The 18,213-nt window shown below is 46.3% G+C and overlaps 4 protein-coding genes across 8 annotated transcripts in view; 1 reads left to right on the top strand and 3 right to left on the bottom strand.

Annotated features, from left to right (window-relative positions):
• LOC120831746 (C-myc promoter-binding protein) overlaps positions 1-1,519 on the bottom strand; it is a 32,099-nt gene extending 30,580 nt beyond the window's left edge. The window contains exon 1 of one of the 2 annotated variants that reach the window (XM_040197473.2): positions 1,165-1,519. The gene's annotated coding sequence lies outside the window, so the exon portion shown is untranslated. The remainder of the gene's footprint in view (positions 1-1,164) is intronic. The other variant, XM_040197489.2, reaches the window with a different exon arrangement.
• A 959-nt stretch (positions 1,520-2,478) lies between these two features.
• lctla (lactase-like a) lies at positions 2,479-10,900 on the bottom strand. 4 transcript variants are annotated; one of them, XM_078085870.1, is made up of 14 exons: positions 10,805-10,900; positions 10,237-10,382; positions 10,005-10,165; positions 9,181-9,268; positions 7,609-7,715; positions 7,382-7,510; positions 7,188-7,283; positions 6,567-6,621; positions 6,317-6,478; positions 5,739-6,013; positions 4,819-5,145; positions 3,865-3,928; positions 3,700-3,758; positions 2,479-2,813 (listed from the first exon to the last, which is right to left on the bottom strand). In XM_078085870.1, the coding sequence occupies exons 2-13, from the start codon at positions 10,361-10,363 to the stop codon at positions 3,700-3,702; spliced, it is 1,650 nt and encodes a 549-aa protein (XP_077941996.1). In that variant the 5' UTR covers positions 10,364-10,382; positions 10,805-10,900; the 3' UTR covers positions 2,479-2,813. The 4 variants fall into 4 exon arrangements, with proteins under 4 accessions (XP_077941996.1, XP_077941997.1, XP_077941994.1 ...); XM_078085871.1 differs by lacking the exon at positions 10,805-10,900 and adding an exon at positions 10,513-10,724; XM_078085868.1 differs by lacking the exon at positions 3,700-3,758.
• A 1,046-nt stretch (positions 10,901-11,946) lies between these two features.
• crybgx (crystallin beta gamma X) lies at positions 11,947-14,647 on the top strand. Its single transcript, XM_040169127.2, has 6 exons — positions 11,947-12,299; positions 12,578-12,626; positions 13,598-13,719; positions 13,871-14,006; positions 14,223-14,362; positions 14,438-14,647. The coding sequence occupies exons 1-6, from the start codon at positions 12,256-12,258 to the stop codon at positions 14,568-14,570; spliced, it is 624 nt and encodes a 207-aa protein (XP_040025061.1). The 5' UTR covers positions 11,947-12,255; the 3' UTR covers positions 14,571-14,647.
• Positions 14,648-14,650: 3 nt separating this feature from the next.
• ccnb2 (cyclin B2) lies at positions 14,651-17,376 on the bottom strand. The gene is made up of 8 exons (XM_078085872.1): positions 17,243-17,376; positions 17,038-17,148; positions 16,468-16,752; positions 16,234-16,392; positions 15,917-16,153; positions 15,504-15,644; positions 15,295-15,405; positions 14,651-15,218 (listed from the first exon to the last, which is right to left on the bottom strand). Exons 1-8 carry the CDS (start codon positions 17,267-17,269, stop codon positions 15,108-15,110), a joined length of 1,182 nt encoding a protein of 393 aa, XP_077941998.1. The 5' UTR covers positions 17,270-17,376; the 3' UTR covers positions 14,651-15,107.
• Positions 17,377-18,213: the final 837 nt, after the last annotated feature.

The following is an 18,213-nucleotide window of genomic DNA, read 5'->3' as shown; positions in this document are numbered from 1 at the left end:
AACAGTGATCCAGCGAGTTCCAGGATGAATGAAGCGAACTCACGGGGGAGTCAAAGACTACCCGGCAGATGAACGAATCGTTCACCGCCCGTGTCTTCGGATCAATGACTCGTTCATCTGCCGGGTACGAGTCTTTGGATCATTCTTCACGTGACCTGCATGGGCTCAGCAGTACCCAGTCGGTAAATGAACGAATCAATGAACAAATCATTTGTTTCCTTGACTGAGCCAACGCAACAGTCCAAATGCGCGGCCACGAGGAAATGAACGAATCTCCTCTGAGAGGACTCGTTACCCCAGAGTTCAAAACGGACGAATCGTTCACCAACAACACATCACCAATGCGTCCTTCTACCTCCCTCTGGCACGCCAACGTGAACGCACCGTAACGCAACGTCCATCACCGCGCACAACCACACAATCTCACCCGGAGAAATCCCTCCCCAGTGTGTGGGGAGACCCTTGAACGAAGCGCCAGAGGAGCGACGGGGTTCAAGCGCAGGTCACCTTGCCGGGGCCGTGCAGCGCGGATGAGGGTTTTTAAAAGCCAATGAACACAACCATATTTTTAGTTTTAAGATGTTTAATTAATATGATCTTTATTTTCACTGTCACAGAACCCTGTGGTATTAAATATTAGGTGTTATAGCCCTAATTACACTGTGATTAAATTATTTGTGTGTAACATTGCATCTGTGTCATCTGTCTGAAGAGGATCCTTTTGAGTTTCTCCTGATGTTCAATGAGGGTCTGAGGACAAAGGACGTCCTGCTGTGCAGATTCCAATCGATTAGATGTCATTGCTCCACAAGGCATTAATGACTCACGAATAATCCCATAAAGAGGGACAGACTAAATAAAGAACCACCTTAAAAGCAGCCGCTGTTTTAGGGGGTATTTTTAGTTGCGCCGGGCGGGTAAAACAGACGGTCCACGGCGGCAAGTTCTGTCCTTCACAGGTGATTTCAATATTGACAAATTGCTGCTATTCAACCTGTAGCGCTCACGAGCCGCGGGGTGACGACACGAAACGCGCGTAAACAAACGCGCAAGTGTGCTAACCGCCGCTAGCCGCGGGAGGACGTCCGGAGCTAGCGGCGGCGCTTGCGGCGGAGCGCCGCCCGGCCGGAGGGTCACTGTGGCGGGTCATCGTCTCGCACTCACCCCTCGCTGGTGGACGGCGCGCAACTTCTCCCCCCCGGTGTCGCTCTACCGGCGCCGGTTCATCGCGCCGCTAACGGAGAGGAGGGTGTGAGGACGACTGGGAGGGGGGGGCGGCTGGAACGGTCGTTGTTTGCGGTCCTGTTATTTAATCCCCGGGGGTTGATAACCGTTATCTGCCCTTCGTCTCCGGCCCGTCCGTCACCGAGCGGAGCCGGCTGTCCGCCGCGCCGCCATCTTGGTTTGTGATGGGGATCCGACGCGCGTGCACGTCCCCCTCTACACGCGCACCCCACGTCACAGGTAGCTTCTCTCTGCGCGACGAGAGTCTCTCTATTATCCAATCAGTTTATCACGCATTCTTCTTTTCACGCGGCCCTATTTCCGATCCTCTTATTGAACGATATAGTTTGTAAAAGCACGTTTGCCTACAACAACGTGTTTGTGTTATTATAAATGATTATTGGTTATATTCCAATGTGCATTGAAACCCATTGAATGGCCAGGAAAAAAACCGTAAAATGCAGACAAAGTTCTAAATGGTGGATTTCCTGTTTAAGGGCATGACCCAAATTACCCTTTTAAGTCTAAATGTGATAAATGTGCCTACTCAACGTGGTAAATCTCGATCAGTACCGCGGGGCTTTATTGAGCAGACTTGCCACTATAGTAGCTTTAAAATGCCTCAAGATTGCTAAATGTAGAGCTTCTGTGTGTGAAAAGGAAGTCGAAATATGTTGGAAAATGCTTTTTTAAAAAGTACTGAAAATATTCGGTAAAAAACTGTTTTGAAAATATATTTTTTTAAGTAAAAATATGTTTGGTTGTAAAATGTTCTAGAAAATATTAGGTCAAAAAGTGACATGGAAAAAAGAATATGTCAAAAATATTAGGTCTAAAAAAGGTTTAAAAAAATTCAAAAGCTAGGCTGAAAAAGTTTTATGAAAAAATATTAAGTCAAAAAATGTTTTGAATTTATATTTATATAACATAAATAACATTTTTTTTTTAAAGAAAATCAAAATATGTTGAAAGAAAGAAGAAAGAAAATTAACATGGAACAAACGTTTTAAAAATTAGGTCAAAAATATTTTGATAAAAAAGTCTAAATGATACAAAATTGTCATGGAAGACAAGGTTAAAAAATAAAAAAGCTAAACATTTTTTGTCGGTGAATGTCATGGACAAAAGTGAGTTTTAAGTTTGGAAAATAAAATGGCAGCTTTACGATACTAACCTACAGTTTTACTTTCAACAACAGATAAATTCTGTTTATTTGAATTCTGGCTGCACAGAGGAAAAGAAAACTGTTACAACTTTGCTATGAATGCGCTGGACATCTTTTATTTTTCACCATCATGAATCGTTGGATATGAGGTCATGCTTCAATGATAATAACTGTTAAACTAGTGCCGGATTTTCCGACTCGATGGTGACGACCTGGAAAAGTGTTTGTTCAAAATAGACCAGCAGGACAGTTAAATAAACAGAATATTCTCGACAGGATGAAGTGTGTGTGTGTGTGTGTGTGTGTCTTCAGAGGCGTCCACGCAGCAGGAACATGAGGAAGACGGCACTGAGGAGGATGCACAGCGTGCACACGGTGGGAACCACGATCTCCGTCACCATCTCCATGTGGCCGATCAGCGGATCTGAGACCCAAACCACAGAAACGTGAATTTAGATCAGTGGGAAACCCGATCGGATTATTGATCAGTGTGTTTGCACATGTGAGCACTTCAGCAAAGGTGAGTGGTGCCAAACACCAAATAGTATATTGTGTGGATTTGTGAATATGTTTACAGCCACTGTTGCATTACACATTTATTCAGTATTCCAAATATTTAGAAATAAAATAATATAAAATACATCCAAACTGTTAATTAAAGGGTCAAGTGTATATATTAATATTTCATATATTTATGTATAAATGACGGGACCTTTAAAATGTTCAATACGAGTCATGCAGCTCATAGATATGTGTTATCATTTATGTATCTACTACTGAGTGTATTTGTCTTTTCAAAATTGGTTGAGTTGCTTTTTGAACTCAAAGCCTTATATTTTATTTTATTCCTCGTGCACTGTTGTCTTGTCGTACTGTCTGCTGTTACGCATGTCTGACATGTTATGGTGATAAATGTTTCCTGATTCCTGATTCCAAAGGACAAAACACGTTAAATGTATTTAAGTAGCATCAATCTCAATAATAAGTAACAATATCTTATTCATAGTAAAAACAATAATAAGAGTAGTAATAATAATAATAATAGTGATGATAGTAATTACAATAATAACAGTAACAATACTAGTAATGATGGTAGTAATAATATAATAAAAATAGTAATAATAATAATAGATATTTAATTCTATTCATTTATTCATATTTAAATGTTAATTAATTTGTCAGGTTTAATCATTCTTTGTTAAGTTGCTCTTTGAATTCAGAATGAAGAAGCATTGATCTCCCTCAGAATAATACAAATATTATCAATATAAATAATATTAGTAATAATAATAAAAGAACAACTGTTGTACCTAAACTTCATCATGCACTGGCCAAGCCTGATCGCGACCCCCCCGGGGTTCTCTTCTAGCTGGAGGGGCGAAACAAAGAGTGAAGAACAAGCTTGAGACAGACTCTTCCTTTGTTTGGCCCCCGCCGAGCTACGTCACAGCTACGTCACCTCGTCTCCTACTCACCCGCGGCCAGCAGCTGGTTGCTGGAGGAGCAGGTCTCCACGGCTTTCCTCTTCCAACTCTCCACCTGCGGAGAGAGAGGTCAATGAATCACCGCGTGCTCCACCATGTGCTCCATCATGTCCTTCATACCATGTCCTCCACACCATGTGCTCCATCATATCCTCCCCACCACGTCCTTCACACCATGTCCTCCACACCATGTCCTCCACACCATGTCCTTCACACCATGTGCTCCACCATGTTCTCCACACCATGTCCTTCACACCATGTGGTCCACCATGTTCTCCTCACCACGTCCTTCACACCATGTCCTCCACACCATGTCCTCCACACCATGTCCTCCACACCATGTCCTTCACACCATGTGCTCCACCATGTTCTCCACACCATGTCCTTCACACCATGTGCTCCACCATGTTCTCCACACCATGTCCTTCACACCATGTGCTCCACCATGTTCTCCACACCATGTCCTTCACACCATGTGCTCCACCATGTTCTCCACACCATGTCCTGCACACCATGTGCCCCATCATGTCCTCTACAACATGTCCTCCATCATGTGCTCCCTCATGTCCTCCACACCATGTCCTTCACGCCATGTACTCCATCATGTCCTCTACAACATGTCCTCCACACCATGTGCCCCATCATGTCCTCTACAACATGTCCTCCATCATGTGCTCCCTCATGTCCTCCACACCATGTCCTTCACACCATGTCCTCCACACCATGTCCTTCACACCATGTCCTCCACACCATGTCCTCCACACCATGTCCTTCACACCATGTCCTCCACACCATGTCCTCCACACCATGTCCTTCACACCATGTCCTTCACACCATGTGCTCCATCATGTTTTCCACACCATGTCCTCCATCATGTCCTCCACACTATATGCGCCACTATATGCTCCACCATGTGCTCCACCAGCTGCTCCATCAGGCGCTCACCTCTCTCTGGTTGGGGAAGCCGTTGGAGCTGATGATGCGCTTGTAGAAGTGCACGGAGGCCTTCGGGTAGCGCGGCTTGGTTTTGCTCCTGAAGTCGACGTAGTAGAGTCCGAATCGCTCGGAGAAGCCCTCGTCCCACTCAAAGTTATCGAGGAGGGACCAGGCGGTGTAACCCTTCACGTTCACCCCGTCCTTCACGGCTTTGAGCATCTCATTGATGTAGTCTTTGAAGTACTGCATCCTCCAGTCGTCACAGAGGTCGGTGCAGAGCATCTTCTCCGACACGCCGTTCTCCGTCACGTGTATCATGGGGTTTCCATACTGCGTCTGAGAGACAGAGTCACATTCAGGGTGGAGTTCACACTGATGCGTATCGTTACATACTCCATAACTCACCTATTTGTCAAGTATCACTTGTATTTATGTATATGTATATATATATATATATATATATATATATATATATATATATATATATATATATATATATATACAGAGCTGGAGCTAGTAGGCCATTAGCTTAGCTTAGCATAAAGACGTGAAGTGGAGAGATTTAGGTACCCTTGTTCTCTTTAGTGTTCAATGGTATTTACGCAGAAAAACCTAAACCACACATCGCATTGAGTTTGTTTTAAATCCATCAATTGATTCTATTGAATATTGAATTTTTTTATTTTATTTCAAATGAATGAATAAATCTTTTACGTTGTTCATTCTGTACACATGCGACCTCCTCCTCCTTTGGAAAACTCCCCCTGAGAAAAAATAATAAACCTGAAGGAGAGCAACAGAGGAGGGATATAATATAATATGATCATATATAATAACCCTCTGTCAGGATGACAGTGTTCTGATAGATGTGTGCGAATTGTCCTCGGTTTACGATTGGTGACCCTACAAAATAAAGTGAACTTTGTCACCTTGACAAAGTTCAATAAGCGCCTGAAGCCCCAGGGAACCGAATAGAGCCACTCGGAGCCCGGGTCCGGCCACCGCGGGTCCACCAGCTCGGCCAGGTCGCGGTCGGCGAAGTAGCTGTCCCCGAGGCCCGACGGGTAGTTCTTCAGGGTGACGTAGCGGGTGGTGAAGTGTCCGAGGCCCAGGAAGTCGGAGGTTCCCTTGATGTAGCTCTTCTCCTGAGGCGAGAAGACAGGCAGCCGCGAAGCTCCCAGGCCCTGCTGGCCGCTCTTCCTGCCTGGGGGGGTCAAAGGTCAGGGATGGTGAGCCACTTAAAGACAGGGTCTGACCTAAAGTGTTAAGAGGTAGGAGTTTCATGTATAACTAAAAATACAAAAGAAGAAATCCTTTAGCTGAGAATGATGACTGAATAGAATGTAAAACCTACAAATGTAATCATGAAGTGAAGGTGCAACAAAGTCCTGAACTTCTGCTTCTTTGATATCTTCATCAAGTGAAAAGTCTGACTGTACTCATGAGACGTTATTGTGAAGAGCTCGGTCGGCCCTCGTTTCCCTGAGATGCCGCGGCGGAGACGCACCGATGTAATCCTTCATGACCTGAGGGTAGTCGCCGCTGAAGATGGGAGAAGCAAACCACCCCAGGTAGAACTGGATGTATCTCTCCGCGGCCTCGATGTCCCTCTGGTTGGTGATGTCCACCGGCTCCCCCCAGTCAGCCGTGAGCGAGATCCCAACCAGGCCTGCACACGCACACGCACACACATCTTATCTTTTGACTTCAGTCACACATAAAACACATTTCAAAATAAAATCTTTTTCTTTTCGTACCTTTTTGTCTGCTTCGCCACTTCATGTCGTACGTGTGCCACACTTGAGCATGAGCCTGTTTGAAGGTTTAGTATTGTTACATTTAGAGACATTAAATCACACAGATAAAAACGTAGGGGATTTATGTCCTTTGGCGTCATCGGTCAAAGACCTCAAAGAAGCACGAGTTCATGATTTTTTTGCACTTCTTAGAATACATTTCTACTTAAGATTTAATGACTAAAGTTATAACATTTGGTTCATGAAAAAACAAAATGTAATTGAGGCTTATACGATCAATAAATTTCCCCCGTATTGCCAAATATTATAAAAAAAATCATGTCAAACAGGCAAAGAAGAAAATACTCCTTGAATGTCTCATCACTTATTCAAATGATTTTGTTTTTTTGTATTGTGCAAATGTAACTATTCAAGGTTCGGTCACTGACAGTAGAAATGTGCTGCAGTGTAGACGATGTATGTATGTATGTATATATGTATGTATGTATGTAGAGGAATGAAGTGGACTGAACGCAACTGAGGGGGATTGAAGTAGACTGGACTGAAGTGGACTGGCCTGAAGTCGACTAAAGTGGACTGTAGTGGCCTGAAGTGGACTGAAGTGGACTGGGTCTTTCACACCTTGATGATGTGATGAGCCGCTCTGTATGCTCCCGTTCCTCTCAGCTTCAGGCCGGGTGCGTGCTCCCCGGTTTCATACCCCTCCACCGCGATGGACTGGAACCACGAGAAGCCAAAACGTCACCCCTGTTCTCACAAAGCCCCCCCCCAAAAAAACCCCAGACCCCTCAGACCCCTCAGACCCCCCAACCTACCCACGGGTTGTTGAAGGTGATCCAGTACTTCACTCTGTTCCCGAATCTTTGGAAGCACAGGTCGGCGAAGTCGTTGAAGTAGTTCACCATGCTGGCGTTCTGCCAGCCGCCGTACTTCTCCTGCAAGACCTGCAGGGGGTAGCGAGGGGTGGGGGGGGGGGGGGGGGGGGGCGTTAGCATTGCAGCCTGTGAGAGCACAGAGACACGACGGGGTGGTGGGGGCTCACCTGTGGTAGATCCCAGTGGTACAAAGTAACGACGGGCGTGATCTGATTGTCCAGCAGCCTGTTGATCAGGTCCTCGTAATATTTGATTCCTCTCTCGTTGAGCTCAGCTGACGGATTGAAGCCTCATCATCAACACTCATCATCAACACTCACCATCCACAGTCATCATCAACACTCATCATCAACTATCATCATCAACACTCATCAACACTCATCATACACACTCATCATCAACTATCATCATCAACACTCATCAACACTCATCATACACACTCATCAACTATCATCATCAACACTCATCATCAACTATCATCATCCAACACTCATCACCAACACTCATCATCAACACTCATCACCAACACTCATCATCAACACTCATCATCAACTATCATCATCAACACTCATCATACACACTCATCATCAACTATCATCATCAACTATCATCATCAACAATCATCATCAACACTCATCACCAACACTCATCACCAACACTCATCATCAACACTCATCAACTATCATCATCAACACTCATCAACACTCATCATCAACAATCATCACCAACACTCATCACCAACACTCATCATCAACTATCATCATCAATACTCATCATCAACTATCATCATCAACTATCATCATCAACAATCATCATCAACACTCATCACCAACACTCATCATCAACACTCATCAACTATCATCATCAACACTCATCAACACTCATCATCAACACTCATCATCAACTATCATCATCAATTATCATCATCAACAATCATCATCAACACTCATCACCAACACTCATCATCAACACTCATCATCAACTATCATCATCAACACTCATCAACTATCATCATCAACACTCATCACCAACACTCATCACCAACACTCATCATCAACACTCATCATCAACTATCATCATCAACTATCATCATCAACAATCATCATCAACACTCATCACCAACACTCATCATCAACACTCATCAACTATCATCATCAACACTCATCAACACTCATCATCAACACTCATCATCAACTATCATCATCAATTATCATCACCAACACTCATCACCAACACTCATCATCAACACTCATCATCAACACTCATCATCAACTATCATCATCAACACAAGGTGGAATTCAAGATGATCAAATGTGTGTAGTTTTGTGTTTAAAACAACATTAGCAGTTAAACAACTGTGTCTAAAATACACACTTTCTAAAGAGATTACTCAAAAACAAACATTCATTTTAAACAACATTCTAACAACAACAACAACATGTGCAATGAAACAGTTTAAATTATTTTTAATGTATTGACATCCCTAGTAATTATTGACTTTTTCTTTCCTTTTTGAAATGTCAATTAATTGTGAAAAACAATTAATATAATATGTTGGAGCCTTTGGTGATGTATTATGAGTTAAAACCATTTAGAAAAGTTATAGAAGCAACACTGGGATCAGCTAATTAAAATCAGTGTGACTATTTAGGTTATTGATTTAAATTTTCAATCATTTTGAATACTGATTTCAATCACAAGCCACTAAAAAGGTGAAAATGGTGAAAAACCATGATTACTTTTCTGTCCGCTTGGTAAAATCCTCGGCCAGGAAATGGAGAACCGATAATGGTTCAGTTTCATGTCCTTCATCAAGGTGATGTCATCCTGCAAAACAAACCACAAAGACACGTTCTAAAGATCAAACAAACGCACACTGAACTTTATTTTAATAAATAATTCAACTTTTTGGCTTTCTTGCTGAGAGTGAGATATAGAGAGAACGGCAATTAGCTCAGCTTAGCATAATGACTGTAAACAGAGGGAGCAGCTAGCATGTCTCCCTCCAATCTGGCAACCAGCTCGCTAAGGACCACCATACCTCTTGGTTAGAGCTTTTATTTTATAAACATTGTGTGTACATAAATAGAACAGGAGACAATCAAATCGATAAGGCCGTATTGTCCGAACAGCGGCCGTCTTTATTTGTACTGTTGCCCTGGCGACCATCGTAGCGGACCTTTGTTCTGGAGAAGCTTGGTGGAATGAGCAAACTAGCCAGCCAATAAATGAGTCATTTTAAACAAACCACTTTCATCCCTTCGTAGAAAATACAACTTTGCTCATTCTCTGTAACCAATGTAGCATTTAGCACAGTGGAATTAGCAAACTTGCAACCTAACTAGTGGACAACTCACTACTTATTTCATTCTACCCAAAGATCACATTTAGATTTCTCAAAAATTAACCCATGCAAGTGTAAGTACACACGGACTGTACAGTGAAACTGCAAATGGCTCATTAAATCTCTGCATTGGCAACAGGAAAGGACGGCACTTTATATAAAAAATAACTTCTAGCTTTCCTTTTCTCTCAGTGCACCAACCTCCCTTCATCATGTCACCTTGAACTTGGAGTATCCGTCACACGAGGAGTCCCCCGTGTCGTTGGACAGTATCTTCCCCTTCTTGTGGGCGAAGGCGTCCCAGATGCTCGTCCCTTTGCCGTCCACGTTCCAGGCTCCTTCCGTCTGGTAGGCGGAGCTGCCGGCCCCCCAGGAGAAACCTGCACGGCGGCAAGAGTCGAAGGTCAAACCGACGTTGGGTCGTCACCTCGCGTCCAAAGGCGCCACTCACCGGTCGGGAAGGTTCCGTAGTAGAAGGCCGTCCCCTCGTTCTTTGTCCAGTCAAAGTCGTCCCCTGCGCACACGCACAGCACCAGTGCGAGCACGTGGTGCGGCCTCAGGATGCACCGCCGCGCCATGGTCGGTCCACGGTTACACCTGCAGGGACCATGAACATCAGTCGCACAGACATCACGGCCCTCAACGGAGACGAAACCTGTCGAAGCAGCTCGACGGTCACATGACATAAAAGGTCCTAAATCACCGGCGTCTCAGAGCAAAAACTCACTGGGACGAGTCACGTGTCCACAGGTTTTCAGTAAAAACGCTCTTTGTTAAAACAGCCTCAGATAAAAACACCGGCGGGGGTCTCAGCCCTGAAGGAGGAATCTAGTCTGATGGGACCCAGCTGGAGGACCACCAGGGACAGGAAGTAAGCCAGCTTGTCCAGCACGCTGAGGATGAGCGACATGTTGCAGCTGATCTAGGATCTGTGGTAATAAAAAGGTTGTGTGCTCGCCTCCACCCCAACCCCCCCCCCCCCTCCCCCGCCCGCCCCCCACCACGGACGCACGTCTGACCTGCTGCACTTGCCTCCCGCCGGACGCCGAGTGCCAGAAACGTCCCCCGGCTTCTGGACGTGGTCAGTGGCTCCCGGGGCCCCTCTGCCCCCCCCCCCCCCCCCCCCCCTCTATCCCTCTACCCCCCCGAACCGTCAGGGTCACAGTCAACGTCACGGAGAACAAAAACAGAGTGAAGCACCCAGCGACATTCTGCTGTCAATCATCAGCCACACGGACGCACACACACACACACACACACACATGCACACACACACAGACACACACGCACACGCACACACACACACACACACACACACACATGCACGCAGTGTGAGGGCAGTGAGCTGTGAGAGTAAATCCGCTGCGGCAAACAGATCTGTTGGAGAAAGGAGGGATTCTGACGCTGTAAGCAAAGTTTGCAGCTCGGTCTGGTTCCGAAAATATAAAGTATGAAGTAAAAGAAGAGTAGAAATAAAAAGAGAAGTAAAGGAAGATGAGTTCATCAGTCTGGATAATAAACTATACATCATGTATCACATATGATAAACTATACATCTTGTATCACATATGATAAACTATACATCATGTATCACACATATAATAAACTATACATCATGTATCACACATATAATAAACTATACATCATGTATCACATATAATAAACTATACATCATGTATCACATATAATAAACTATACATCATGTATCACACATATAATAAACTATACATCATGTATCACATATAATAAACTATACATCATGTATCACATATAATAAACCATACATCATGTATCACATATAATAAACTATACATCATGTATCACATATAATAAACCATACATCATGTATCACATATAATAAACTATACATCATGTATCACATATAATAAACTATGTATCATCACTTATATCAGACGTGTGATTAATGTCGACCAGTTGCAGAGCTGCCTCTGTACATTTAGGTTCACGGAGGCCTTTGCGCCCCCCCACCCCCCCCTACCCCCCCTCCCTCGGGGTCACGACCTCTTTCAGTGAATACGGCCTGCTGGAGCTTTGCACAACGCACAAAGCGAGATCACAAACCTGCTCGTGAGCTGCTTTGTTGCACAGAAAAACGCTGAACTGTCCAAAGCCCCCCCTCCCCCCTAAATGCCCCCAAAAAGTGTTGGCACTGCACTCTCACGTGCACGGAGCCTCTGCGCTCCTTGTGTTCCACGTGCACCATTTCTATCGCTGTGTTTCTAGGTTGTTGTTGTTTTTTGTGCTCCGCATGCACTTGCAGTGTTGTGTGTTGAAGACGACACGAGTCCTCTGTGTGTGTGTGTGTGTGTGTGTGTGTGTGTTTAGCATATGAATGGCATCCAGGGCCCCGGGGCCCCGGCAGCAGAACCGCTGTGAGGGTTCTAGCAGCCGGCGGCCCGCTCGGCCTCGCAGTATTTAAGCGGCGCGGTGGCGGCGGCGCAGAGCGGACATGAACATCTTTACTAAAGTCCCAGGATTCGCCCAACAAACCAGGTACGTGGGGAACCCTGCAGCCGGACCCCCCCCCCCTCCCAAACGCACACCCCCTCCCCCCCACCACCGGAGGGATGGACGCCTCCAACACCAGTTTCACAAAAAAACGCACACAAACTGTACAGTTTAGATGCAAGTGGATGCTTTTATTTTGAAAGACCGGAGTGGGATGACACTTGCTGTAACACAAGTTATGAGCTCTTGTAGCCTCCCCGGGGAGTTCCTGCTGTGTTTATTCATGGGGGGTTGTGTTCGGGGGGGTGTTTCTGTGTCCACAGCAAGCTGGGTTCTGTGCTCCAACGCGCCTTCTATGGGTCCAGTGGGAGGGTGAGTCAGCAACTACCATGTTCCCTGTGCTTTAACTTCCAACATGATACTCAAGTCCTGAGGATTTCTGTTTGTTTGTTATATTTTACTTAGTTCCTTTATTTACAGCCATAACTTGGTAAAAATGTAAAAATCATCACGTTTTTAGTGTGCATCACAGCACAGATAATGGAGGCAGGGGGAAAAGCTCCTAAAGGTAGTGTGTTGTTTTGTCTGATATGAATTAATGTTGGTCTTTTTGTGTCATTGAGGAGTAAAATGGTGCCAGTTGAGCGACTTGAGCTTTACTCATTGTGGACTCATTAAATTAAATAATCATTCTAAGCCAGGGACGGCCTTCATAATATCCAGAAATAACACTTTTTGTGAGCGGGATCCAACAGACCGTTAAACACGTATTGTGACAAATATCTATTTCTTTAAACAGAAACGTTGCTTTTGATTTGCTTAAATATATCGGTTTGTTATTTTAAGCCCACCCTCAATGTGTTTTCTTTTCCTTAATTCACATTGAATGTTTTTATGGTAATGAAAACTTCTTGCTACGCAATATTTTGCATTTTGGGACAATTTGACTTGTGTCACTTGTGTTTATGGTCGTTTGCAATCTGCCGCTTCACCACCAGATGGCGCCAGATCTCACGTACATAAATTGACCCTTTAATTTGTACTCAATTGTTTTAATCAACACACAAACAATAGTTACTAGTTATGGAGTGCAATTGTACCTCAATGACACACCCAAGTTACCAGGAAGATTAATATTTAATCCGCATTACTACCTGTAAAAAAAAGTAATATTGCAGTTATTTGTAGTTCTAACCGGCCTCTTGAATCACACATGACTCTGCGATAAACGACGTTTACCGGTGTGAAAACGTTGAAGCAAGACGAGAAAAAACGTGTTGCTGGAGTTCGAGGCAGTTTAATGAAAGCAGCTGATTGGTGACGTCAGCTCGCGTTGTCCTCAGGTGACCCTTTTCGAGCAGCGGAACTTCGCCGGCCGGCGGCTGGACCTGAGCTCCGACTGCTCCCGGATCAGCGACAAGAACTTCCCGGAGCGATGCAACTCCGTGCAGGTGGAGAGCGGAGCGTGAGTCCCCCCCGAGACCCCTTCACCCACGCGTGTGGTTTAAGTGGCACTAAAATGCAACACGAATATCATTTAGAAAAGGACGTTGAACCCGGAGGTGACGACACTAAATTACGTCATCAGTAACTGGACGTGCATGACGTCTCTCCAGGTGGGTCGGCTACGAGCACGAGAACTTCCGCGGCCGCCAGTACCTGTGGGACATGAGCGAGCGCGGCGAGTACAACTGCTACGACAAGTGGTGCGCGCAGGTGGACCACGTGTCCTCCGTCAGGGCCGTGAAGCAGGTGAGGCGCGCGCACGCGCGGAAATGTTGGTTTGGACCATTTGAGTTCTGAGTCACAAAATGAAGGTTTTTCCACATTTGTTTCTCTTTAAATTAGTTTGTAGCCGCAAAAGGAATAAACACCAGTCACGCATTCAGAGGAAAAGGTCTTTAGATTACGAAAATTAAAAATTCATTCCCTCACTGGAGTCCTTTCCTTGCGTCCTCGTGTCTCCAGGACAACAACCCGGGCAGAGCGCAGCTGTTTGAGCGAGCCGGCTTCTCCGGGAAGAAGATGGAGATCCAGGACGACATCCCCAACCTGATGAGCCGCTACAGCCTGAACAGAGTGGCCTCCATCCGGGTGCTGGGAGGAGCGTGAGTGAGACGTCTGTGTTTACGGGTAATATGTCCCGTCTTTGGCTCCGAGTGACTCCTCCCGTCTGTGTGCAGGTGGGCCGTGTACCAGGAGCCCAACTACCGCGGCCCCCACTACATCCTGGAGAAGAGGGACTACAACAACTTCTCGGACTGGGGGAGCCAGAACAGCACCGTGGGCTCCATGCGGAGAGTCCGCTTCACCTGAAGCCGGCGCGCCGACCCGCCGGCCTCACGCACACAAACCACAAAACACTTATTTTAATAATAAACTGTTTACAAAAAGAGTTTGGGTGATTTGTTTTTATTGTATAACTGGTGGCACCAGCTGTAAACAATTATAAATACAAGGAGATTCACTTCATAAAACAGTGCACATGGTCATAGAATATTAAAACGACTGAATGAATAAAAGTTCACTACCGAAACAAAGCAGCAAAAAGTCAAGATGCTTTAAAGTTTTCAGTGACGTAGATTCAGATAAAAAAAAATGCAGCCAAGATGTGAACAGATTGTTAGAGTTTGAGGATTAAAAGAAAAACATTTCTTCCACAAGGTACAAAATATTAAAAACAAAGCGGAAGGAGGTCGACTTCTCAACTCTGGTTAAAGTGCACAAGAGTAAAATCAGAGGTTCCGCCAAACATCGCGAATTAAAAATAAATAAACAGAAAGAAACAAAGCCGGGTCCTAAACGTCCCCGTTGGATCAGAGATCAAGTGCCGGTTGGACTTGGGCGGCGGGCTCAGAGGTCGGCGAGCAGCGCGGAGGCCAACGCCGTCACGGTGGACGAGCTCAGCTGAGGCAGCAGGCTGACCTTCATCAGCTGGCTGCTCGAGTACTTCCTCTTCACCGCCTGCAGGGGGCGAAGCCCACGAACGCGTTCAGGTTCCAGAGACACAATCGCAAGCCAGCCAGTTTGTTTTACTCACCTGGAACTTGCTCCTCCCATCGTTCACCATGACAAGGTTCTTGGCCACGTGCTGCACGATGGGCTTCAGGTGGGCGTCGTCGTAGGTGGAGTAGAACGTCTGAGTGACAGACTGAGGCAGGGCGGGACGATGAAGAGAATGAAAACCCCGGAGCATTATGAAAATGTGACCATCCAGCAGGGATCAGAGTGGACGCTTCTTTCACTCACCCACGGCAGCCCGTCCAGCAGCAGCTGGGAGAGGCACAGCGCGGCGGCGGCGACCTCAGAGGGCCGGTAGTGGACCATGTCGTAGTCCAGGAGGGTCAGCTCCATCAGATACTTGGCCAGCGTGTGCCTCTGTGCGTCAGACTGAGACAAACATCAGAACATCTTAGACCGTTGGTACCAACGAGAGTCTGCAGGCCGGTTAAAGACGAAGGCCCCAAAGTCACCGTCCAAGCTACATCCTGGTCCACTCAAAGTGGTCGAGGAATTAAATTAAAGACGCTTGGATGTGGACAAAAGCACATTTGTTCCATAAATTAGGATTCTTACTGCAGGTCTGGCCCAAACAAACTTTACACCAGCTCATGAAGCCAACGCAATGACATCATCCACATTGAAGCCATGCAGGAACTCACGTTGGCCACCTTGGAGGCCCGTCTGAGGAAGTGCAACGGGAGGGGACGTCCCAGCTTGAAGTTCAGCGTCCTCAGGACCAGCTGCTCCATCTCCAGGACCTGGGCCTTGGTGAAGGCGTTGTCTGTGATGTAGGTGAAGTCCCCGACCTCCGGGGCGTACATCTCCTCGTACTTGCAGGCCACCAGCATGGCGGTGACGCCGACCAGCTGCAGCTTCCCACGAGAGACCTGCTGGACCTGCAGCACGGTGGTGAGGGGGGGGGGGCTCGTTCACAAGTCACCAAAAAAAACACAAAGACTGTTTAAAGGGTTCTCACCTGGAGGAATCGATCTATCACGGCGACGGTGAGGTACAGGGTCTCCTGCAGCAGCTGGAACCTGGAGTGGACCTGGACCAGCCAGTCCACCAGAAGAGCCCGCATGCGCTCTGTGATCTTGTAACCCTGCATGTAGTCGGCCCGCACGGCCTGCTGCACCTGTGAGAGGGGGGGGGGGGTTAAACAACGCCCCCTCCTGGGAGCAGCTATGGCTGCACGGAGGGAGGCACCTACCTCCAGGACGTGCAGGTAGCTGTAGATGTCTTTGACGTATTCAGAGCAGAGCTGAGGGAGGTCAGAGTCCTGCTCGTCCACGTCCTCCACGTGGAGCAGCGCATCGGAGAAAGCATGGCACAGCTCCTCCACCTTCTCCTCCTCCTCCTCCTCCTCCACGGACATGTCAGACTCGTCTGAGACCAGGGGGAGAAGATCGGCAGGAGGCACCTCCTCCGCCCGGACCAGAGGATCCTCCACCCGGACAGCTTTCCGCGCTGGTTTGGCCGACGGGTTTCCGGTCCTCTGGAGGACAGAGAGACACGAGGATGAAGAGCAGCGGACCTCCTCCGCTCCACAGGAACAAACTGGAGGGACGATGGAACCTAAACTACCCAGCATGCTCCCGGCTCACTGAGGCGTCAAGTGAAGATGTCAATCATCTTCCGTGAGAGACTCACGGAATACAAACATGTAAATGTCTAAAAGACTTTTTCACGTTCCCGTTTGGCAATTAGTGAATCAATGAGGCGTAACGTGTGTCCAGGTGTGTGTGTGTGTGTGTGTGTGTGTGTGTGTGCGCGCGCGCACCTTTGTGTTGTTGCCCGCGGCTCCGGTGAAGTTCGTGATCTCCCCGAGAGCAGCCCTCCTCGGGCCCGCGGGGGCCGCGCTCTTCTTCCCCGGGATCCCCGCGGCGCGGAGCTGCGGGGAGGGAGAGAAAAGCCGCACGGACGCCGTTTAAAAGAGGCTCCGCCCACCGCGCGCGGTGAGAAACACATGGCGACATTTAACTCACCACCACGCGCGCTTCCACGGACGACATGTCTGACGGAGAGGTCAACGGGAGAGGTCAACGGGAGGCGGGAATGTCTGCGCGGTGACACCGGCGGTCTGTCAACAAGGTCTATCTGCAGGTAAACAACGCGGAACCGGAACCTTTTAAATAGCGCGCGGTCAAATGTGATTGGACAAAGATTCGGTAGGACGCTGCTGATTGGCTGAGGATGAGTTCAAGGTCCCACCTACGTAGTCAGAATGACATGATAAAAATACAGTAATACTGTAATAATACTATAAAGGGGAGCAATTATTACTGTGACCAAAAACAACAATAATACTAACCGCAATATTAGTAAGATGAAAAGTTTAATTAAAATTGATAAATATATATATATATATATATATATATATATATATATATATATATATATATATATATATATATATTTATCCATATATATTTATGCATTGATACTATTAGATGATTATTTTTAAAAGACATTCACACAGCCATTTATATAAAAATATAAAACTGTACCCTAAACTGAATCCAGGTTTTAGAATAATGAAGTCACATTTAACACTGTACTGCTGTGATGTTGCTGCTCTTCCTCTTCTCCTTTTACAAATTATTATTATTGTCTCTTTTGGAAGGTTATTCTTTTGTTTCAGTTTTAGTTTATTTAACTTAATTTAATTTAATAATTTAATATTTCTATCTTATTATATAACGGGCGGCACGGTGGCGTGGTGGTTAGCACTGTTGCCTCACAGCAAGAAGGTCCTGGGTTCGATTCCGCCCAGTGGCCTTTCTGTGTGGAGTCTGCATGTTCTCCCCGTGTCTGCGTGGGTTCTCTCCGGGTTCTCCGGCTTCCTCCCACAGTCCAAAGACATGCTCTGGGGATCAGGTTAATTGGGGACTTTAAATTGCCCGTAGATGTGTGAATGTGAGTGTGAATGGTTGTATGTCTCTGTGTGGCCCTGCGA

The sequence above is a fragment of the Gasterosteus aculeatus genome, chromosome 12, assembly GCF_964276395.1.
Source record: "Gasterosteus aculeatus chromosome 12, fGasAcu3.hap1.1, whole genome shotgun sequence".
NCBI lineage: Eukaryota > Metazoa > Chordata > Actinopteri > Perciformes > Gasterosteidae > Gasterosteus > Gasterosteus aculeatus.
Note: the sequence above shows the minus strand (reverse complement) of the source record. Positions and strands in the feature narration are given on the sequence as shown.

What these genes read in the sequence shown, in the direction of transcription:
- lctla (XM_078085868.1), bottom strand. Translation starts at nt 10,363, where the DNA reads ATGGCGCGGCGGTGCATCCTGAGGCCGCACCACGTGCTCGCACTGGTG. An exon ending in CTACGGAACCTTCCCGACCG is followed by an intron (nt 10,166 to 10,236) that starts GTGAGTGGCGCC and finishes GCCGCCGTGCAG; the next exon opens with GTTTCTCCTGGGGGGCCGGC. An exon ending in GGTCATGAAGGATTACATCG is followed by an intron (nt 6,014 to 6,316) that starts GTGCGTCTCCGC and finishes TGACCCCCCCAG; the next exon opens with GCAGGAAGAGCGGCCAGCAG.
- crybgx (XM_040169127.2), top strand. Translation starts at nt 12,256, where the DNA reads ATGAACATCTTTACTAAAGTCCCAGGATTCGCCCAACAAACCAG. An exon ending in CCGTCAGGGCCGTGAAGCAG is followed by an intron (nt 14,007 to 14,222) that starts GTGAGGCGCGCG and finishes TCGTGTCTCCAG; the next exon opens with GACAACAACCCGGGCAGAGC. An exon ending in ATCCGGGTGCTGGGAGGAGC is followed by an intron (nt 14,363 to 14,437) that starts GTGAGTGAGACG and finishes GTCTGTGTGCAG; the next exon opens with GTGGGCCGTGTACCAGGAGC.
- ccnb2 (XM_078085872.1), bottom strand. Translation starts at nt 17,269, where the DNA reads ATGTCGTCCGTGGAAGCGCGCGTGGTG. An exon ending in GCTACCTGCACGTCCTGGAG is followed by an intron (nt 16,393 to 16,467) that starts GTAGGTGCCTCC and finishes CCCCTCTCACAG; the next exon opens with GTGCAGCAGGCCGTGCGGGC. An exon ending in TGCTGGACGGGCTGCCGTGG is followed by an intron (nt 15,406 to 15,503) that starts GTGAGTGAAAGA and finishes GCCCTGCCTCAG; the next exon opens with TCTGTCACTCAGACGTTCTA.